At 53.2% G+C, this 23124-nt stretch overlaps 1 protein-coding gene and 1 long non-coding RNA gene across 2 annotated transcripts; both read left to right on the forward strand.

Moving 5' to 3' along the window:
• The first annotated feature begins 16636 nt into the window (after positions 1 to 16636).
• On the forward strand, positions 16637 to 19262 carry LOC132245878 (T-cell surface glycoprotein CD8 beta chain-like). The gene is made up of 3 exons (XM_059719089.1): positions 16637 to 16721; positions 17613 to 17948; positions 18940 to 19262. The coding sequence occupies exons 1-3, from the start codon at positions 16679 to 16681 to the stop codon at positions 19260 to 19262; spliced, it is 702 nt and encodes a 233-aa protein (XP_059575072.1). The 5' UTR covers positions 16637 to 16678.
• A 119-nt stretch (positions 19263 to 19381) lies between these two features.
• On the forward strand, positions 19382 to 20268 carry LOC106737706 (uncharacterized). Its single transcript, XR_009457302.1, has 3 exons — positions 19382 to 19474; positions 19555 to 19607; positions 20185 to 20268. It is a non-coding gene; the product is annotated as an uncharacterized LOC106737706 (long non-coding RNA).
• The last annotated feature ends 2856 nt before the right edge of the window (positions 20269 to 23124 follow it).

A 23124-nucleotide genomic window follows, 5' to 3' on the forward strand; every position in this document is an offset into this window, starting at 1 on the left:
AGCTGCATGTCCGTGGGAGGACATGGCACCATGTGTGGGGTATTGCAAAAGGAAATCCAGGCCAGGGCATTTCTGACTCTGAAAGAAGTCCCAGGAAGCAGGCGAATGGATGGGGTCGTGTGATCTAATGGGAGACATCAACCTGAGCAGTCAGGGCAGGACACCTGAGTCCCCTTTCTGGCTCTGGGTATGAGCAGCTGAAAGACTGTGCCCAAGTCCTGGCCCCTCTCTGGGCCTCAGTTTCTCTTTCCACTTGTGGTGTCTTGACTTATCAAGGCAATCCCTTATCCAGTGCTCATACATCACCAAGCACTGTGGTGCGCTGACCTCAGCCAGGGTCTCCGGGCTGCGCTACCCACAACTGATGCGAGATCTCTCCTCTTGTGTTGCAGACAGAATATGCAGCTGTGAGCCACGGCGGCAGAAAAGCTCCAGCATGACTGATGTGTTCACATGTTCACCCTTAAAATAAAAGGTGTGGGGACACGCATGTGCAAGAGGAAGAGACATGTGATGCCAAGCAGCTGTCCAGTGTGTGAGCATGTGAAGGGAGGAGGGTGAGAGGGAGGCTGGCCATCAGACACAGGAGATCACATCTCAGGCCATGAGTTTCAGTGGCAAGAACCAAAAATTATCAAGAGGAAAACAGTACAGGGGACAGAGACATGGTTTTTATTAGGCAACAAGTAACAGGCAGCTTTTGGGCAGGAAGTCAGCCCCACACTGGCTGCCAGTGAGGCCTAGCAGGGAGCAAGCATGCCCTATGTGGGCGCCTGCCCTCCTGCCCCCCTGTCCCAGGTCCCCCAGGCCTGGGCCCTGCACACACAGGCGCTGCAATGTCTCCCCACAGACAGCATTTGGCAGGCCAGTAGGGGGTACTCCTACGCTGAGATGTCCACCACACTGCGCCTGACCAAAACCCATGATCCAAATGTCTCCCCTGGGGTGCCTGTGTCCAGCCAGCCCCCCTCCTGGAGCCCAGTCACAAGCCTGGGGTAACCGCTGCCACCACCCAGACTCGGGTCTTTGTTAGAGCTCTGCGCTGTCCGGGGTTCACAGACCCTATAGACCTTGGGTCACTTAAACCACTGTGGGATTTTCAGGTGCTTCTATTAGCCTGAAGCTTTCACAAGCAGCCTCCAGTACAGGAGGAAAGTAAAAAGGCCAGCTCACCTTAGCCAGCCTAGCAACGTGAGCTAACAAGGCTGGTCCCTTCCCTCTTAAGCACACACAGCGAGGCATGCTAAAACACATAAGTTTATCAAAGAGAGATAGGGTAAAGAAGGGATACAAAACAGCAGCATATAGAAAGAAAACCAATGTTGAGCCAAACCATACCGGCTGGTTAACCTTTTCATATGCAACTAGAACACTTCCATCCAAGTTGCTGACTAGATTTCAGGTAAGTCACTTACACCTACCTCCAGATAACTCGGGAGGGCCATAACTTGATTCAGTGACCAGAAGATGTCTCTCACCACAAAATGGAGTGCCCCCTTTTAAAGTCTTTGTGACCTCATCATTAAGTTCCAGCCAAAACCCAGTATCCTCAGAGCTCGGCTGATGCCAGCTGGTCAGTGTGAAAAACATCAGCACCCTCAGGAGAGGGGCGGGTTTGGGGCTACACAGGACACCCGAAGAGCGAGCTCCCCACCCTCCCTCAGCAATTTCTCACGCCCAGGTCACATAGCTGTCCAAGGGACCAGATAGAAACAGCAGCCAGAGTTTGGGGCAGAGGGTGCTGAGCAAACTCAGAGCAGAAAGGCAGACACAGAGGGCAATTTCTTCACACTGCTGTCTCCCCGGCCATGCCACCTGTGTCTCGTGGCTGGAAACCTCCCACCTCCTTGTGCCCGAGGTCAGGATCTCCTGCTCTTGATCTCTAGAGTGGGGGCAGAGTTCATCCTTGCAGTCGCACTGTGGAGCTGGGTCCCATAAGGACAGACTGGAGGGTAAAAGAGGAACCTAGGAAATGCTTTTCCTCTGAAACCCGCCTGAGCTTCCCTCTGTGTCTGCCCCGCTGTGAGATCCTTCAGGTCAGCTAAGAGAAATGTTCTAAAACACCCATCTCTCCATCACTGCTAAACCAGCAGCCAGCGATGGCATGGAAGTACCAGGTAGGCCAGGGAAACGGTAACCAAGGACCGGGAATCTTGCTGCAATCACTCTCCTGCATGGAGCAGGTGGTGGCATATGACTAAGTCTGCCTGCAGATGTGGAGACACTGAGGCACGGTCACCACTGTGCAGCAAACCAACACAAGGCATATGATCAAGTTCAGCTGGAAACCTCCATGACCTGGGAGCATGCAGCAGGGGACATCCACTGCTCCCAAGGACAAATGCTACCATTTTACAGGCCTCTTGTTTTCAGAGGGGCACTAAGCAGGTGTTTGTGTGATAGCTCTTCATTGGGTGTAAACACGGGGCACGTCTCCACGTTCATTAATACACAGTAGTTACTGCACATTTAATATAGTACTTGCTTAATGAATAACAGGGGTTTGGACTCAATGATCTACAAGGTCCCTTCCAACCCTAGAAATCTATCTATCGATCTATGAAGAACTAACTAAATGTGCAGTAAATAAAGTTATTGTATGGTAGCCACAGCACATGGGTTTTTAGTGATGCTTACTGCACAGTAACCTAATAACCCTGCACAGTAGCATATTAGCATGGTTTTTGCCTGGCACACTACTGTGCAGTGTTATTAGGCTACTGTGCAGTTAGCATCTCATGTAGATCCACCCAGGGTGTTGCTGTGGCACTGTCATGCACTGATGACAAGCATGGAGGATATGGGGAGCACACCTATATTTCTTCTGAACTAGAAACACAGACGTGGGACAGGGAAAACGGAGTCAGAGGCTGCAGAGTAATGGAGTGATGTCCAAGTCGGGATGTTTGTCTTCCGGGGAGCCCAGCAGGGATGCAGCCTCTTCCTGACACGGCAGAATAGGGGCAAGAGGAGCAACTGACTTCAGCAACAGTTTTTCTTTTGAGGGCTAAGACCAAACTCATAGAAATCCCCAACACATCCTTTTGCAGAGGCTGCACCAGTGTCTACTACTGGGACTCCTAATTGCCCTTGGGCTCCAGGGTTTCATAGATGTCCTGATGCCGAGTGGTCAGCCCCTGTGAGAAGGAAGAGGGAGAGAAGGGAGAGGTGGATACAAGGAGGACCAAAACACTGAGAAACCTGGCTCACAGGGACAGTCCTTAAGCTGAACTGTGTCACCTTGTAAGCACCCAGCTGGCAGGCTTTTAGCCATGGAGGTGGCATGTTTTACACTTAGGCACAGTGTGCTATCCTGTTACCTCTGCAGCAGGGACATGGTTATTGAGCCTGTGCGAGGTGTGATGCCCAGGCATGGCAGCATGGAGCAATGTGCATGTGCAGCCGGCACCCAATCCCAGGAAGCTGAGGGAGGGGAGCAGGCATGGGAGGAAGCTGAGGAGTTGTGGGGGAGGGAACCTCCCCTGCCTCCCCTCCACCAGAATAGCTTGGCTCTGCATCTCTCTAACTCAGGGGTGGCAAAATACAGCCCGTGGGCCACATCCAGCCTGCCAGGCATTTTCATCCAGCCCATGGGTGCCCTCCAATGAATTGTGCCACCCCCCAGCCCTTCTGCTCACAAGGGTGGGACTGAGGCACCCACGTATACTACCCCTGCGCCCCTATTCTTCCAGGAGGGGCTGCTGCTGCTGCAGCCACCAGGGACCTGCTCTCCTGGGGTCCAGGCAGCAGGCAGGACAGTGCCAGGGGCTGGAGCTGAGCTGCAGTTGAGTGGGAGTGTGAAGTGTGGGGCTGGAGCTAGAGGCAGTGCAGAGCCCATGCCCAAGGGACAGCAGCAGCGCAGAGCTTGGGTGGGCAGTGTGTGGGTGTGAGGGTGGGTGGGGGACTGTGGAGACCCCCCAGACACTGCTCCCATGGTGCCCTGCACAGCAGCAGCAGGAGGGGCACTTGTGGCTCCAGCCTGTGCTGCCCAATGCGGTGAGGGGCACAGCCGCCGCCCGGCCATCTCTATCACCAGCGCTCCCACTGCACATGCGCAGCCCCTGCACTGCGCGGCACAGAACTGAAGCCTCACGCTGGAGCTGCACCTGCACTGCTCCTGGTGGCACCAGAAGTGAAGGGGAGCCCCCTGCTCCCCGAGGGAGTCCCAGGACCAATTCAACTGGGAAGCGTGTAGGCACCCAGATCCAGTGCAGGGCTTCCCCTCCCTGCTGCCAGTGTAGGGTCTGTGCATGCACAGCAGGGAGAGTTGTGATAGAGACTGCCCAGTGGGGGCTGCGCCCTCACCTTGATGCGCAGCGCAGGCCGGAGCCGTGTGCTGCCTAGCAGAAGAGTCCCGAGTGCCCCTGCCTGCTGCTGCACCATGGGGTGACTGTGGGGTGGGTCCTCATGCACCCCCTCCCTCACACCCCACAAATGCCACACACCCACACCCTGCCTACACAACCCCACACATATACACAGCCCTGCAACACACCCGTTGTCCCCACACCCTGTGCCCCCCACACCCAAGCATACACACCGCCGGCACACTCCACATATACACACACACCCACACCCCAACCACACAACCCCCGTTAGGGAAGCTAACGGGCTGTGGAGTGGACACCTACACAGTCAGGGGGGTGGCTAACTGGCTTAGGGCCTGCACCCAGAGAGTGGTGGTGGACAGGTTGTTCTTGGCCAGGAAGGAGGTGGGCGGTGGGGTCCCACAGGGTTCAGTCCTTGGCCCGGTGTTATTTAATATCTTCATCAGCAATTTGGACGAGGGTGTGGTGAGCACCCTGTCCAAGTTCACAGATGATACAAAATTATGGGGCAAAGTGAATTCACCTGAGGGCAGGGAGCAGTTACAGGCTGACCTGGACAGGTTAGATCAATGGACAGAGCGTAATAGGATGCAATTCAACGTAAGGAGCTCCACCTAGGAAGGAGAGATCCCCAGCACACCTACAGGTTGGGGGATGACGTCCTCAGCAGCTCAGTGGCTGAAAGCAATCGTGTAGTCACAGTTGACTCCAAGATGAAATGAACCGGTAGTGTAACAAAGCCATCAACAAAGGCGATTGCACCCACCATGTCGGAGGAGGGAGACCTTGTAGCCACCTTTAAGTTTATCAAGGGAGGACAACAGAGAGTTGGAGATGCACTATTTACCTGGGCACCCCAGGAGCAACTAGGACTAATGGGTACAAACTAGTGGAGAGTAGATTCAGGTTAGGTATTAGGATGAAATTTTTCACAGTAAGTGTGGCCAGAATCTGGAATGGGCTACCAAGAGAGGTGGTGCTGTCACCTAACTTGGAGGTCTTCAAGAGGAGGCTTGACAATCACCTGGCTGGGGTCGTCTGACCCTGGTCCTCTTTCCTGCCAGGGGCAGGGGGTCGGACATGATGACCCATTGGGTCCCTTCCGACTCTATAATCTATGAATCTATGACCCCCCCCCCCACACACACACACAATATACAAGTCTAAGAAATTATTTTTGAGTTATTATGCAATCACCTCTATACAGACTACACAAATACAAATCAAAACAAAAGTATTTTTTGTAATAAAATTAAAATATGTAATAGCAGGTTTTGATTTCTAGTGTATGATTTGGGTTTTTTTTCTGGTTCTAAGATGGCAACCCCCCCCTCCCAAAAAGGAATATTTTGGGGTGCAAGGGGATGGGCTTCCACTACCAAAGGTCAGGCATTAGAGGTAGGACTTATGGTCCCAAGATGGGGATTAGGGGGTGGGGCCACTGTCAAGGGGTGAGACTACACGAGGCCCTCAACAGCTCACCAAACCTCCTTAAGCGGCCCTCCACCTGAAACAGTTGCCTTCCCCTGCTCTAGGTTCACAGCACATCACTGTAACTACCAGCCCCAGCCCATGAGCCAACGCCTTTCCCACACTCCTCTAGACGCTGATCCACTGTGCCTTGCATTTCAGTCACTACACAAAGTGAGCAGAGAGCAGGGCAGGAGTTTCTGTCCCCTTCGGGACACGGGTGGAGGCTCAAGGCCAGCTCCCTTCCAGAGCAGCTTCACTGTGTCACAAACCTGCTAACTTCCTCCTGGTCCCCGCACCCCTCCCCCCCCCCAGCCCCCTTGATCTCTCTCTTGCCTGTCTAGGGGGAAGTTCAACATCTGTGGGTTGAAGTGATGCTAGGAAGTATGTAGCATTTTGGTGCTGAATGGGACTCAGATAACACCTCAGCTTCACTGGGTTGGTGACGGCAGGCTCAAAATCCCAGCCCTGCCCAGTGCCCCTGTGGATTTTCCCTCTATCAGGTCACTGTCTAGACCTGGAAAAGCCCCAGTCTGCCCCACTTAATCCAGTCTCAAAGGAGCAGTGTAGGAATATCCCATGCATTATGCTCCCACCTGTGTTGCAGATGCTGCTACCAACCAGGGGTAGATGGGGGGGGGGGGGGAGGGGAGGTGCAGTGGTACAGTTGCACTCCCCTTGGATTCCTGCTCCAGCCAAGCTTTAAAACCAACTGCCTGGGAGGGACAGCAGCATTTCTATTCAGGCAGCAGCAACCGAGTCCCTTTAATTCTTGGTTCATTATTATCTCCCTGATTCCTGCTAATCTCTCCTCACTCCACAGGTGTTAGCACCCTCTCTCCTTTGTGATGGCCTCACTGTACAAACTAGCCTTTCTTTTGCAACTCAGCTGTCTGTCAGCCATGCCTAGTGATGTCCGTCTTCTATTTCCAGCTAAAAACCTTACTGTATGTGTGGTCACATTAACTCATGGGTGAAAACAATTGACAGTGAAGCATGTCAAGGGCCTTCAAGTCAAGAAGACTAGATTTTGTTTTATGAATCTGAATAAGAGACATACATCTATCTATAGTGACTAAAGGGCTAGTGAAACAAGATCATTTCATGGTTGTTTGCCTAGTTATGGTTTGTTTCTTTTTAACTTAATATATAATCTAGCACAGGGGTAGCCAACCTGCAGCACGCAGGTGCCACAAGTGGCATGGGCAGCCTCTGTGTCGGGCACATGGCAGACTGAAGAGGGGACAGGCAGCATCTTGGCAGATCAGGCAAGTTGCAGAACAGGACTGGCATTACAGGTTGGCAATGGGGGTGACTGTCCGGGATGTCAGGACTGCCAGGGGGATGCCATACACGAGCACACACACACACACATGCACGCACGCACACACACACATGTGTGTATGTGTGCATGCGTGAGCAGCCTGCGTTCACAACAGAACTGGAGAAAATCATGTGATGCCGCACAATGCCATGTGTATCTAAAAATCCTATATCTACTCATGGCACCATCACATCAACATTTTGATTATTGCTCACCCAAGATGAATCCAAGCTGACTTCCAATCCCTTGCCCACTACGTTTCCCACCACAGCCACCTTCGCCGCTTAGGAATCGCATGTAATGCAGTTACTTTCACATGGAAGAAGGAAGGGCAGCAGAGTTTGGATACTTACAGTATAGATCATGTCTCCTTTTTCCTACACAAAAAGAAAGAATGAGATGAGTTAAGAGGAACGGGAAGAAAAACAAGACAAACGGCCTCTGTCCCTTGTGCATTCCCACGTCATGCAGGAGAGCTTACAAATGAGGCCTGGCCCCTGGAAACACCTCCAGCTTCCCCCAGCTCCACAGCTCAGCCCCAAATGGGAATATTTGATTAACCAACAATACATCCTTGTAGCCTCCCTTCGCTCAGTGCCCATCAGCAAAGGTTTGTAATGGGCTGTACCTCATTCTGCTGGGAGATGTGAGGGGCTGGCTCTCTGGCCCGGGATCCTGAAATGGAGACAGTGATCAGAGCTCCTCTTCCATGTCCTCATGTACACAGGAGTGAGCACATGGATGAGTTCCCAGTGCAAACGTTTGTGTCCTGTGTGAGCTACACACCCCAGGCTCAGGCTGTCTGTGGCGGGGGCCTGTTTACATCACTCCCTGGGGGCAGAGCTCAGAGCCAAATACCAGGCATAGGAGAAGCCTTGGGGCCTGTGATGGCTGCAGCCTGGTCGTCCCGCACAGGTGAGCCCACTGGTGATGCCCAGGGAGCGTCTGGGGGCTACAAACTGTTTCTTACCCCATCGGGATGGGCAGTGGATCCAGATGAGACTCAGGGACACCGTGAACAGCAGCACAGCACTGCCCACTGCCACGACAGGGAGCATGACGCAGGGTGCAGAGGGAGCTACAAGGGAGAGACAAAAACCTTGCATCACTGCTCTTGCCCTGCTCCCTGTGTAGCAGTGGGCCCAGGGGCTGGAGGACCATAGACAGCTGGGCTCTGTCCCTGGTGCTGCCATTCACCTGCTGCAAGTCAGTACCCCTCCCTGTGCCCCAGTTTTCACACCCAAAAAACAGTGCTGGTACTACCAGCCCTTGTAAAGCCCTGGGAGACCTGTAGATGGAAGCTGCAAACTGAGGTCTAGGGATTTCTTATATCCAATCCCCACTGCCCTGTCTGTCCTTAATGAGCTGCTTGCTGGAGTGTTCCCCTCACCCCACAGCCCCTCCATCCCTCGGAGTACCCAGCACTCTCCTATAAGTCCCCTCTCCCATAGATATTGTCATTTAACTAGTTGCAGAGGTCTCCAAGAAGGCATTGTCTCATGACCGGGGCACTGTTTTATGCCACCTGCCCCCAGTTCCCTGCCCATCTGCCGGCATGCAAGCATAATACAATCATCCAGCCACTGTCATGCATGCTAGAGGCATCAGTGATCGTGGGGCTTCAAATGTAGGTTAAGTCTTTGCCTCAAACAACCACTCATGTGCAGAATAGACAGCATGTCTGGTAACGCTGCTGCCAGATGAGTTGAATATGACCTCACAGGTGACGGTCGCCCCGCTGGCCCAGCTGGCCCAGGGGATGCTGATGTGATGGATGAGTGTTAAGGACCCATTACTGGCTTCCAGTCAGTACGGCAGCCCCTGGGCTGGCTCCTCTCTGGGAATGTGCCAGGACACCTGGACCAGGTTGGAGACGCCCCGGATCACACAGGCCAGATGTGCAGGATCCGTGGCTCCGTTCTCCCCTGCACCAGGGCCCAGGAGCAGCACGGAGCTGCCTTCAGTGAAGCTGTCTGGGCAGAAAGGAAGGTGAGAGTTCATGGGCAGACAGAGCTGAGCTGCAGCCTGGCCACAGCTGTGGGTCTGTCACCAAGAGATTAACAGAGATACAAGTCTACTGGGGAATAAGGAAATGTGCCATCTGCTGCCGAACTGGAAGAGAGGAACCAACTCAAGGCACAGTCATCCTAGCAAGGAGAGAGCCGGGCAGCCTCCTCAGGGCAGCACTAGCAGCTTCGGGAGATCACAATCTTCTCACCCGCCGTCACGGCTCGGAGGGAGAAACATTCGCAGCCTGGCTGCACAGACCAGCCCCACAGAGACCCAGCACTTCCCTGCACCACTTGCCAGGTTTGCCCTACTTTGCCTGAGAGGTGACAGCATCTGATGCCAGGCAAGGGGGCCACACACAATAAAAGGGGCTGCTGGGAACACGGGGCCTGCTAATGGGGAAAGGCCCCCAAGGAACAACAACCTTCCAGCCCCGCAGCTTGGCAAGCAACACACAAGCTTCTTATTGCAAATGAGTGCTGGGACCCTTGTTCCAGGGGAATGAATGGGAATTTGGCCCTGCAGTGAAATGCAGCCAGGGCTTCGCTCACGCACTTGATAAGCTATTGGCAGTTTCAGTCCTAGGAGCTGGCATAGATTAGAACCACTCACGTGCAGAATAGACGGCATGTCTGGTAACGCTGCTGCCAGATGAGTTGAATGTGACCTCACAGGTGACGGTCGCCCCGCTGGCCCAGCTGGCCCAGGGGATGCTGATGTGATGGATGAGTGTTAAGGACCCATTACTGGCTTCCAGTGAGTGCAGCAGCCCCTGGGCTGGCTCCTCTCCAGGAACGTGCCAGGACACCTGGACCAGGTTGGGGACACCCCGGATCACACAGGCCAGATGTGCAGGATCTGTGGCTCCGTTCTCCCCTGCACCAGGGCCCAGGAGCAGCACGGAGCAGTTGTCGGTGAAGCTGTCTGGGCAGAAAGGAAGGTGAGAGCTCAGACAGACCCGAGCTTCAGCCCAGCCACAGCTGTGGGTCTGTCACCAAGAGTTTAACCGAGATAGAAGTCTACTGGGGAATAAGGAAACGTGCCATCTGCTGCCGAGCTGGAAGAGAGGAACCAACCCAACACACAGCCGTCCTAGCCAGGAGAGAGCCGGGCAGCCTTCTCACGGCAGCACTAGCAGCTTCGGGAGTTCACAGTCCCCTCTCCCGCCGTCATGGCTCGGGGGGAGAAACATTCCCAGCCTGGCTGCACAGACCAGCCCCACAGAGACCCAGCACTTCCCTGCACCACTTGCCAGGTTTGCCCTGTGGAAAAATACTTCATAACCCGTTCTCTCTCTGCCTCCAGCAGCTAACACTGAACCCATTTTACCTGGCTAAAAACACAACTTCATTTAAGCTATTTACTCTTCTACGTTCTTACAGTTTCTTGTTGGTTTCTAACTGAATGTGAGCAATGAGACACTCAGATATTCTAGTTAAAGAAGCAATGGTTCGTTACCTCCAACAGTCACTGTGGTTCCCTTCCCAAACGTCAAGTTGCTGGCGGCTACAAATGCACAGTAATAAATGCCAGAGTCCTTCCTTTGGATATTCTTGATTTCGAGTGTTGCATTGGGTTTCTGATACTTGCAAGCAAATCTGCTCTCATTTTGCTCCTTGCACTTTTTAATTAATATGGGAGCCTCACCCACCCTTCTCAGATACCACTGCAATTTTGTTCCCCCTTCCATGTCCTTGCTGGAGGAGCAGTGGATCTCTGCTGTCCCACCGACTTCCACAACCAGGAACCACTGAGGCTGGTGCAGATGTAACTGGACTCCCAACGCTGTGGAAACACAACAGAGCCCAGCACTGCGATCTGTGTCCTGCTGAGGTACTTCGTGTCCCTAATCCCAGCAGCACGGTGCTGAGAGCCGTGTGGAGAGCTTACCTAAGCATGAGAGAAACAGGGACTTGACGAGGAACATGATGGCCACGAGTATCCAGCCCCTCTGGCCCAGGGCTGCCGTCTAAGTGCAGAGCTGCAGTGCAAGGGCTCAGGGCTGGTCATTTCCGGGGAGGAGCACCTCTGATAGGGACGTGGCTTCTGGGGAGGGGGTTTCAAAGAGCTCTCCAGAGCGACTGATCTAACATCCCGCTCAGCTCCAGCGCTCCGTGCTCAGGGTGCTACGGAGCCGTACCTCGGGACGACACGATCACGCACTCGGGGAGCAACATTTCTGCAGAGAGAAGCAATCTTTCCCAGTTGCCCCCAGGGCTCAGGTCTTGTTCGCTGCTGCAGCCCCAGGGGCAGCATCGAGGGCAAGGGCTGTGGTGAGGAGCTGCTCCCCGGGGGACGTCCTACCTGATAGCAGGCAGCACCCTGGAGTCATCTGAGGGACCTTCTGCTGTGACCATTAGCCTGGTGTGAGGGTGCAAAATCCATGGGTGGGCGGAAGAACACGGTGGTTGTTTCTTTTTTCAGCCTTATTGTAACAATTAAAATGCACAAATAAATAGCCACCACTGCTGCTTTCTGTCTCTACGGCCTGATCACAATACGGGTGAGAGGCTGTAATCAAGCTAATGTCTTTGCGACTGGTTTCTACCAGCCACCGCCTGGCTGATGAAGTTCAATTGACTTGTGTCCGCAGAGATCTACTCTGCACCTGAAGTGCAACTGGGGAACATACATTACCTTTCATTTTTTTTCAGTTAACAAAGGAAATACAAGCAAAATAACCACGGTCCTTGATCGCTCTGATGTAAGTCTCTGAAATAAGAGACTTTCAACTTCTAATTTAAATAAAGAAACTGAATGGGAGTGATGAGGCTACCAGAAATGGGCAGCTGAAAGATGACTGAAAAAAGTCTTTACAGCCAGAGACAGCACAGGCCTTTGCACATGGTCTGAAATGCTTCTGTGTCAGGGTTATATCCTTAGCCAATTTCTCCCATCCAGATAAACACCTGGGGCAGGATGGCAATAGACCTCTCCCTAACTTTAGGATGGAGAATGTCATCATTAAAATGACCCTTTTTACTTAATTTAAATGCTTGAAAGAAACTTCATGCCTCCAAAAACACTGACCAGTTTTAAAGAGTCTGGGAAGTTTTAGGAGTGGGAAAGTTGGGCTATTAAGTCCATGTTCTACGGTGGAGCAGGAAAAAAGTTGTCTCAGTTGGAAATGTGGTGGTAATGTTTCGAATTTGCTAAAAGAAAAATCTACTCTTGCCTCCAAACCAGAAAGTTGCAGACGTGTTTTTGAACATTGAAGGAAAGAGCAAGTTCTGTGCACTAATGCTTAAGAACAGATTTGGAATAAAAGTAAGATTTAAAAGCACAAGACAGTGAGATTTGTAGTGTGCAGAGCTCCAGGGAAGAAAGGGGCAGGGGGAGACTTCTTGAAATAAAGAAACACAGAGACTTAACCACAACAGAAGCAAGGACTTGTCAAGAGACAGAAAGACAGAGAAGCAAAGCACACGAGACTCCCGGGGACATTGATGTGGGTTCAGGGAGCCGTGCTGGTGGAAGATAAGTATCTGTCTTGATGTGTATTTTAGGAGATTGGATGTGTCTTTAAAAGTTCAAGCTCTTATTTGCTACATTAAGATTCATGAATAAATACAGTGTTAAAGACCCCTTTCACCACCCTCCCCACCTAGATCAGGAGTCTCAGCACTGCCCCTCCAGAAGCCGCCTCCAAACATGTCCCCTTTCTGATCTTTCCACTCTCACAGGAGGAGATGCAGGTGGCTGCACACTGCGATGTGCAAGAGCCTGGGACTGCACTGCTCACGTCACCGGATTTAGTCACCACCGGCAGCGGACAGAGATGACCTGGAGGTTGAACAAAGCACATTCAACTCTCAGAGGCATAGGAATCGCCACCAGCATGCTCCTACACAGATCTGGTTTTTTAAAGAGGCACCTTCTGGCCAGCTAGCTTGTCTCAAGCCAGAAGAATCAAAGGCGATACCTCCTTCGTGTATCAATAATGAGCACACGCACGTGCACACAGCTGCTTCTCAGGGTGTTTCACAGATTCACAGAAGTTTAGGGCTGGAAGGGACCTCAGGAGATCATCGGGTCCAGCCACCCTGCTCTGGGCAAGAAAGACTGCTGGGGTCAAATAACTCCAGCAAGATGTGCGTCCAGTCTCCTTTTGAAGCTCTCCAGGGGACGTGCCTGCACCACCCCTGCTCGGCGTCTTTTCCCGAGTCTGGTCACACAAACTGTAAAGAAAATTTTCCTTATATCCAGTCTGAAGTCTCTTTCTAGGAGTTTATGACCGTTGCTCCTGGTTTTCCCCTGGGCGTTTTAGTGAATATTTGTTCGCCTAGCCCCTGATATATGAGTAAGCTGCCACCAAATCCCGCCAATGCCTTCTTCTCTTTTCTAGGCTGAACAGTCCCTCATCTATCAGCCTTTCCTCATATGGTTTGCTCTTCAGGCCTCTAATCATATGAGTGGCTCTTCTCTGGGTTTTCTCAAGCTCCTCCACATCCTTCTTGAAGTGCGGCACCCAGAACTGGACGCAGTACTCCAGCATACCAAAGAAACTGCCAGAGGAGATCTCAGAGCTCTTGGCAATAATACTCATGAAACAGTGGAAGATGGGTGAGATATCGGTGGACTGGAAAAGGGCTAACATAGTACCCTTCCTTAAAATGGCAAAAAAGGAGGACCTGAGGAGCTACAGCCTGGGATACCTGGGAAGTTACTGGACTATATCCCAAGGAAGCCCTGGTTTGAAACATAGCAGGAGAGGTGTCTGCACCCACAGCAACTTCTAAACAGGTTCAGTGCGACAGGGTCATGGGGTGAGAGCCAGTGATGTGAAGGGGGGGGAGAAGTAGCAAAGCCCGTGCAGTGGGTTCCAGGATGCAGTTGCAGTGCACTGCCTTCCAGCTGCCTCCAGCTGTCAGTGCCCCGGGCCAGGCACCTTACATCTGGCCTGTAGATCACTGCTAACGATGAGCAAGGATGAAAATTAGGCTAAGATTTTTTTTTCCCCTGGCGCAGAGAAGAATTTGGTTATTCCACTTCAACCTTTAGTGTCATGTATTTGGTGGCTATTTCCCCTTCAGCCTCCTCTGTTTAGATAAAAATAGCTCTAGAGAGGGACAAAGATCTCAGTTCTTGTCTTCAAGTACATGTTGAAGGCTGTCTGTCTGGACCCAGCTGGGGAAGAAGCTGAAACTAAAGCCTCTCTCCACAAATAAAGCCATGCAGGGCTATTAATTATACAGCTCTTGGGATGGGGAGACTCACCGCACTCCTTGTTTGCACCCACAGCAACTTCCATCTCTGCCCTAAAACACCCCAAGCAGCCCCCAAAACACCCCAAGCAGCCCCCAAAGCCTCACCCTGAACCCACCATTGCACAGACAAGGCCACCAAAAAATCAGATGAATAGAAGGGAAAACAAAGCTAAGAAAACAAATTAAACATCTTCCAAGTGATTCCTGAGCCTCTGTTTCATGGGCACAAGTGACTGGTGCATTTATGAATCTTGTCCCAATCACTTGGCCTAGGGATCTGGGCTTCTAAGTCACTTGGGGGCACTGGGAAATGTTTCCCCAAATACTTGTTGGAAATCTGAAAACAACAGCAGTCTCCCTGTGCCTGAACAAGGGTACTTGTGCCAGAAAGCTCGCAAAGAACTTTGTTGCTGCTACTCAGTTGGTCTAATAAAAGATATCACATCTACCCAAAGAACCTGGCCTGCTGGAAATAAAGGTTTATGCTGAGAAGGGTGAAGTGCCAGAGACTGCGTGCAGACCACTCTGCCTGTCACTGCTCCATGGACATGGCCTTGAAAGGAAACCCCCTGCATCAGCTCAGCAGTGTGTCCACGGTCCCAAGGGGACGGTTCCCGCTGGAAGGGAAGGAGCTGTTCCTCCTCTGTCCTGGGAGGTGCCCCATGGACATGAGTGTGTGTCTCCAGCAGGAGCTCAGGTGGGAGGAAACCACCACAGCCCTTTGTGTGCCAGGCACAGCCCAAAGGATGCTCCAGCCCAGGGGCTTTCACAGCAAGTCCTTGTATGTCGAGATACTGAACACACCTGTAACCTGTGCAATTCAATTCACTGAAGTCTGTCTACTCCGATCGATTCAATTCACCTGCTCCATGCAAGGTTGGCCAGAGCAGTGTTTCTCAACCTGTGGGTCGCAACCCAAAAGTGGGTCACAAGACTATATGAAAGAGTTACAAATAAGCTTTAAAATGGATCAACAAACTTTAAAATATGATTCTTCTTTAAAGGAGAAAAACATGGGAAATCGTGGATCTTGCCTCACAAGCTGGCAGAGTTCCAGCTTGCAAGGGGCTGGTTGCCCCACCTCAGATACCCCCTGTGGCAGAATACCATCGCTGTCTCTCCCCAAACTCTGCTAGCTGACAATTTGGTTAGCATGGTCCCTGCAGAGGGCAGACACCTCGGGCACCATCAGCTTCAGGCAACCCTGAGTTGTAACCTGAGCTGGATACATTCCTGAGGAAGGGGGGAAACCTGCTTCCTCTGCCTACATGACTGGCCTCACACACCTGGGTGGGGGCTTAAGCTCCCTATTGTTCTAAGCAATGCCAACATGACTGGGAGGGGGCTAAAGACCCTGCTAGTGTACCTGGCAACCAGTGATGGATTTCAAATTGGTTGGCTGGGAGCCAACAGTTGCTGGCCTTCATTGGATCAGGTAAATGAGGTCATAAGGACTGCATAAGTGAAGGACTGCCCAGGAGGAGGGGCCGTAGCCATGATGAAAACTCACAGAGAGAAGTTGAACCATCTGAAACTCACTCTCTGTCTTGAAACTCATGATCAAGGAACTGCCTGCCTCCAGAGGGAATCTCCACCTGCCTGCGGGTGATACTCATGAGTAAGCTATCTGAGATCTAACAAGATATATAGCTTGCAGTAACTCAGATGCGTGATCAAAGGCTAACATGGCACTCTTTGCTCTAAGGTATTTCTCTGAAATTGCTCTACCCTGTACCCTCTTCCTGCTTATTAGTTTTTTAATTTCAAAGACAGAAATGGAGCTGCAGTGAATGGAGTGAGATGGACAAGTCAAAGGGGAAGGAAGAGCAAGGAAAGTCCAGGTCAGCAGCCTAGTACCATGCAGCCCTGCTCACATACCAAGACATGTTGTGTATGGGCACTTACAGGGACCTGTATCATCAGTGCAAGCTTTAAAGATATGTGTGGGTTATATCCTCACCAGGTATACCCATAGAGCTGTATAAGCATACTGACAGCAGGTCAGAGAGGTCCTGGCCTTGCTACCTTGCACTGGAAGCATCTCAGCAAGGTGAGAGGACACTGGGATAGGATTCAGTGGGTGGCTGGATGGCTACAGGGGAGACCTGAAAGATTTCTTCTTGCAAGAAACTCCCATCCGGTCAGATGTTATTGAGCAGGGAGTGGTAAGGATCAAATATCTCAGCATGTTGGAGGTCAGTGTCCCCTCCTCTTGTCAACGTGCCCACCTCCATGATGAGAAAAGAAGCACGTCTTCTTCCCACGTGACCCAGGCTTTCAGAAAAAGAGACCCATCGAGCAGCCTCACAGCATCCTCCCGGCGCTGAAGAGACCACACCATGTCCTGCCCCTTGGCTGGGATCCTGCTCCTCGCCCTGCAGGGTAAGTCTTTCAGCTCCACGGTCTTTTCTCCCCACATAATAACAATTCCCTTGTGCACAGGGACGTCCTGGCAGGATGGAAACACCCGACGGGGCTACAGAGAGACGGAGATGGGAGAGTTACAGGTTTTAATCTCTGAGGGATGTAATGCAATGATGTTTGTGTTAAAAACCCCTTGGGAAACAGCACAGCAGTGCAGCAAATGACCCTCATCCATGCTCAGTCCAAGCTGGGGGTGATGATATTGCACTGGACACTGGAACAGGGACAATTTTCAGCCCAGCCTGTTGGAGTTTCAGTTTGTCGTTTCTCTCTGGGACACAGGAATCGTATGGGAAGAGAGGACTGAAAGGAGCAAAAATGGGTTTTGGGGGCTAGTGTGAGGGCTGCTTCTGGGGCAGGCATCGAGCTGCATGATACATGTGGGAGAGATTTGTGGTCGTGTTTGTTCTTGGAAGAAATAAGAGAGAAGCAGATTTCTGCATTGGTGGAAAATGGTGAATCATGGGCAAAGGTAGAAAAAAACAATTTGGCCCCTGTCTGACAACTCAGGGCCAGGGACCACTGGTGCTCTATACATGGAGAAGGGTCAGAATTCAACAGAATTCCCCCTTCTTCATTTACTACTTCATATTCCTGCAGTTTAATTGTTCTTGATGTATCATCCAATATGATGTTCCCTTTTATTCTCTTCATATGAGGCAAGTGAGTGATTTTCTTGTTTGCTTTCCCCAATAACCCCAAATACTGCCAATTCATAACTATCACAGGTAATTTCATGGTTTACTCAACTGTGTCACTTTAGTGAAAGCTGAAAGTAAACTGGGATGTTGCAGAGGGGGAGCTGACTGCACTGATCACCCCATGCATACACCGCACTTTCCTCTGCAGTGGCTGCTTCCCAGGAGCAGCTGTGGCTGCAGCAAAACCCAGCAGAGATCTGGACAACCTCAGGACACACTGTGCAGATGGACTGCACTGTTTTGTATGAAGACTCTCGCGTATCCTGGTACAAAGAGCATCAGGACGGCAGTCTGCAGTGCGTTGCCCAGACTGGTAAACCTGTACCTGCAAAAGGAAGATACTCAAGTAAAGTGAGCGGTGCAGGGAAAACAGTCTCTCTAGTCATCAGGGATCTGCAGGAGGAGGATTCTGGGCTCTATTACTGTGCCGTTAATACCTTTACATATGCTGGCTTTGGGAATGGGACCAGGTTGATCATCTCTGGTGAGTTTCCAGCAGTTCAGAAATTGTCAGTCCAGAGAAAGGAGGTAAAAAACTTCTGCCCCCCAATCCCACAACTCTGCCCCCCCCACTCCACCCCCAGGGTCAGCTCCAAGCTGGGAGTGAGCTCAGGGCCGGCAGGGGCCAGGCAGTGCCCCGGGCAGGGGGTGGGAGCAGGAGACCTGGGCTCTGGGTCTCACTCAATGGACCCAGGATTTCAACCATCTCAGCTTCCAGCAGCTGTCACGTGGGAGCCCAAAGACATGGCCACAATTTCCAAGTGGCACAGCCTCAGCAGCCGAGAGCCAAGGACAGGGAGCTGGGTGCTGGACACCAGAGAGAAATCTCCCCCCAAGCTCAAGTCCTGCAGACTCCCCCTCCAGCCCGTGGAGCTCAAAGGTCCAGTGCGAAGGTTCATGTCATGGTTCAGGCTGCTCCAGGCAGTTTCCCCGTCTACCCACGGCGTGGTAGGCAGAGAGCACCTCCGCGTTCATGGCAGTGGATTTCCCCCCATGCCTCATGCAGAGACACAGAGAGAAGGGACGGAGGAAGGCAAGAACCGTGTGGGCTGGCACTCAGGTAGATGGGAAGGAATCCACCTGGGAGGTGTCAACTGATGTCTCTGGTGCTGCACTGCTTCTTCCCAGGTCTCATGGCCATTGGGGAAACTGAGGCACAGAGCACTGCAGCCAACACCACTCCAGGGGCACTCAGCAAGACAGCTTTTCTGTCTCCCCAGTTTACATTCTTCCCACCAGCCCAGGTCTCCCTCTGTGAGCTGTGCCCCAGGCAGCCCCTGCCAGCACTGACAAGAAACCCCTGGTAAAAATGCCTCGGTCCATGCCCCGTCAGGGGTTTGGTATTGAAACTGGAATAGACAAAGCCCCGGGCATCTCAGCTTTCCTGCCAGGGTGGGGTGGGCACAAGCTGTCCTGTGGTGAACAACCTGTGTTCCCCCATGGCCTCTGGCCCTGATGCTCCCACTCTCGTGCAGATGTCGCCCAACCCAGCCTTGCCATCTTGGCACCTTCCCCCAAGGAGGAAGCTGAGCTCCCAGACCCCGTCCCCCTGCTCTGCCTGCTCTCCCCGCAGGCTCAGGGTTGGGGGGCACCTCTCTGGGACCTCGGGGAGGGGTCTCCAGGACAGGCAGATTCAGGAGCCCAGGATGGGGAAGGTGCATGGAGCCTGACAACAGTCCCCAAAGAGAAGTGGGACACGGGGACGTGCTGCACCTGCACCGCCAGACAGGAGGGAACAAGGAGAAACATCAGCGCTGCCATGCCTAAGGGACTGGGCACCATGTCGGAGGGTACGTGACACTTGTCCCCGGGCATCACCCCTGCCCCTCACCGCAGCCTCTGGGAACAGTACCTTCATCCACTTAAGCCGCAGGCTCTGTGCCCTGCTCTCAGCCTCTCCTCTCCCCACAGGGCCCTGCTGGGCTGTGCGCTGGGTGGGGCTGCCCTGCGTCGGCCTCCTCCTGCTGATCCAAGTCCTCATCCTGCTCTCCACCAAGTGCCCCCGTACAGGTAAGGCCCACAGCATGCTCTAGGGTCAAAACCCTGCCCCGTCTCTGCCCTGCTAACAGCCCTTGCTCTGCTTCCTCCAGCAGGGAGAGCAGCAGCAATGAAGAATGATGTGCACCCAAGGCAGAGCCCGGAGGTAACTACATCTCCAGCTGTGTTACAGAGATGCTCAGAACTGGGGTCTGGGCTCATCCTGGCCTGGTACTTCCAAGTCAGCTCTCCAGCAACTTTATGGAGTCACCATAGTAATCACTGATTCCCCTCTTCCCCGCTGCTGTCAACGTTGTGCTGGGTTTATGGCGCAGAACTGCTGTGTCCCACCCCAGAGGTGGCTGCATGTCCATGGGTGGGACATAGTGCCTTGTATGGAGTATTTTAGGGGAAAATCCTGGCCAGGGCATTTCTGACTCTGAAAAAACTCCCAGGAAGCAGGTGAATGGATGGGGCCATGTGATCTAATGGGACACATCAACCTTGGCAGTCAGGACAGGACTCCTGAGTCCTCTTTCTGGCTCAAGTCTGGGCAGCTGAAATATCATGGTCAAGTCCTGGCCCCTCTTTGGGCCTCAGATTCCCCTTCTTTCTATTTACCTTTCCTTATGTATCAGCACAATGCTCATACAGCACCAAGCACTGTGGGTCACTGAGTTCAGCTGGGGTCTCCGGGCTGCGCTACCCACAACTGATGCGAGATCTCTCCTCTTGTGTTGCAGACAGAATATGCAGCTGTGAGCCACGGCGGCAGAAATGTTCCTGCATGACTGATGTATTCACATGTTCAGCCTTAAAATAAAAACTCTGGGAGCATGCGTGTACATGAGGAAGAAACGCGTGACACCAAGCAGCTGCCCAGTGTGTGCGCATGTCAAGGGAGGAGGGGGAGGGGGAGGCTGGCCATCAGACACAGGAGATCACGTCTCAGACCATGAGTTTCAATGTCAAGGACCAAAATTATATAGAGGAAACAGTAAAGGGGGCGGGACATGATTTTTATTAGGCAACAAGTACAGGCAGCTTTGGGCCAGGAAGTCAGCCTGACACTGCTTTCCGGTGAGGCGGAGCATGGAGCATGCATGCCCCATGCAGGCTCCCGCTGTCATGCCCCACCTCCCTGGTTTCCCCAGGCCTGGGCCCTGCACACACCAGGGCTGAAACGTCTCCCTGCAGACTGCAGTCACCCCGGCCGCGCTGCCTCTCTCACAGCAGGAAACCTCCCATCTCCTGGCGCCCGAGGTTGAGATCTCCTGCTCTTGGTCTCTAAAGTGAGGGCAGAGTTCATCCTTGCAGTCGCACTGTGGAGCTGGTCTGGTGCAGATCATCCCCGGGCACCAAGAAGCAGTGAACGCCACGGAGCAGTGGTGAAGGGAACAAGAGGCAGCAGCTCGGCAGGGACCAGCTGGGGGTTTCCAGGCCTGATTCCTTTGTGCTCGACACTTCCCCTGTTTCCCTTCCATGGAGGCTGAATCCGGGATCTCCAGTGGTGCCGGGATCACGCTGTGGCTGGGCACAAACTCCCCTACCCTGTGTGACCACAGGGGCAGCATCAGATCCCAGCCACAGTGAGTCTGTGCTGGGCTGGGCCGGGCATGGCAGCAGGTGGCATTTTCCTATCGGGTGCAAGGATTTCTATGAAACCTCTTTGCATGAACCAGGCGTCCATTAGGGCTGCACAGGTGCCGGGCACCGCGCGGTCGGGAATTCTGTGTGTCGTGGGTAACGGGATTGATGGCAGGGCTTACCGCCCCTGTCACCCCCACAGAGCAGGGAGAAGGGGCCAAAGGGACCCAAACCATAAATACACCCTGAGCAGAACTGCAGGGACCACATCCCTGGATGGATGCCCGCTGCCCCCGCTGAGCAGCCCCTTAGCGCAGCTCACACAGCTCCACACCCAGGGCTGCTTTCTGCCCCAGGGCAGCATCCTGGAGCTGAGGAAATCAGCAGGCCTGAGTCCTGCAGCTCCTAGCACCACTACCCCCGCCCCCAGCTGAATGGCACCAGGGATCCCCCTTGCTCCTTCCAGCCTGGGAATGGCCTTGTCCCATACAGGAGATTCGAACTGGTCTTCACTGGGTTCAGCCCTGGGAAAGCAGCAGCTCCCTGCATCCACCCAAGGCTAGGCTAGAGATGGGGCTCCCTGATGCAGAGATGTGGGGGAGTTGGGAGGGATCAGGATTGTGCAGAGTCGGGCAGACAGGACCCAGCGAGCTGCTCTCAGTGTGCAGTGCCTGGGAACCGGGCCCCAGGATTCGCCGCTGCAGGGCTGAGAGGTGTGGGAGGGCTGGGATTCATGGATTACCTGGACTGGAGCTGAATGAAATCCAGAGGGAGGTCAGAGATACCATCAGCAGCACCAGGAGACCCACCGCCATGTAGCGCACGGCCTCCTGACTGCACCCACTGTGAGGGGCTGGGGCAAAAGCGGACAGCAGAGGAAGATTAGGAGCTGAGACTACTCTGTTTGCCCCTGGAAACCTTCAGGGTGCAGTTCCTGGGATTCCCAAGCCCTTTCTCTGCCCCCAGGATCCAGTCTCATCTCTCAGAGGAGTGTGTCTGGGCTTTTCCTGGGGAGAGAGGCTGGAGGGTGGAGGTTTGCCAACAATCAGCATCAGCCCTGCAGAGCACACCATCTCCCTTGGCCTGGCTGCCCCTCACGCCCCACACACATTGCTCACTCCAGAGGCTCCCATCGCTCCTTCACTCTTTCTTCCCCCCTGCTGTTCTCTGCTTTGCCTGAGAGGTGACAGTGTCAGATGCCAGGAAAGGGGGACACGCGTGATAAAACATGGCTGCTGGGAACATGGGGCCTTTCCCCCTTCCTCAGTGTCTCTGCTAATGAGGCAAGCTAATGTATGTCTCCAGAGCAGATGGTCATTTGCATCAGTTATTTGGGCACTTGAGGCCCCAGGGGTTGTCCAACAGAGCCCCAAGTAAGCCAGGCTGTGAATTCAAAGGACAGCTGCTCTTCCCCTCTCACACCCAGGGAGGACACTGCTATTCTGCAGTGCACCGGGACATCTATACAGTGCAGCCTCAGCTCTTCCTGTGCTATTCCCCAGGTGGGGCGGCTTCTCCCTCTGTGGTGCTTCCCTTCCCACTGACGCCCTTTCTCTCTGTTTCCTGACCTTGGCAGGGAGCTTCGGTTGTTCAGCTGAGTTGTGGGGGTGAAGCCAAATGCAACCGATTTCCACTGAAGCTTTCGCTGGTGTAAAAGTGTGATTGTGAGCAACCAAACTAGTTCTGGAGGGATTTATACCCAAGGGAGATCATAGAGGATGGAGATGGGCTTTTCTCTGTGGCCGCATAGGACAGGACTAGATGCAGTGGCTCCAGCTGCAGCAGGGAACACGGAGGTGGGAGATGAGGAGAAACTTTCTGACTGAGGGTGGTCGAGCGTTGAGCAGGCACCTAGAGACCCTGTGGGGTCTGCATCCCTGGAAGTGCTCAAGAGCAGGTTGGACGGACCCTTGGCCTGGATGGTTCAGTCAGGGCTGATCCTGCCTGGAGCAGGGGCTGGACTAGCTGTGACCCTGTGAGGTCCCTTCTGGCCCTCCTTTCCTATGATCCTCTGCTCTTTGCTGGCCCTGTTCCCTTTGGGCCCAGTGAATTGCTAAAACAGTGTTTGGTAAGGGCTGGAAATGAACAATTTGGCC

This window comes from Alligator mississippiensis, chromosome 15, assembly GCF_030867095.1.
Source record: "Alligator mississippiensis isolate rAllMis1 chromosome 15, rAllMis1, whole genome shotgun sequence".
In the NCBI taxonomy this organism is placed as follows: Eukaryota; Metazoa; Chordata; order Crocodylia; family Alligatoridae; genus Alligator; species Alligator mississippiensis.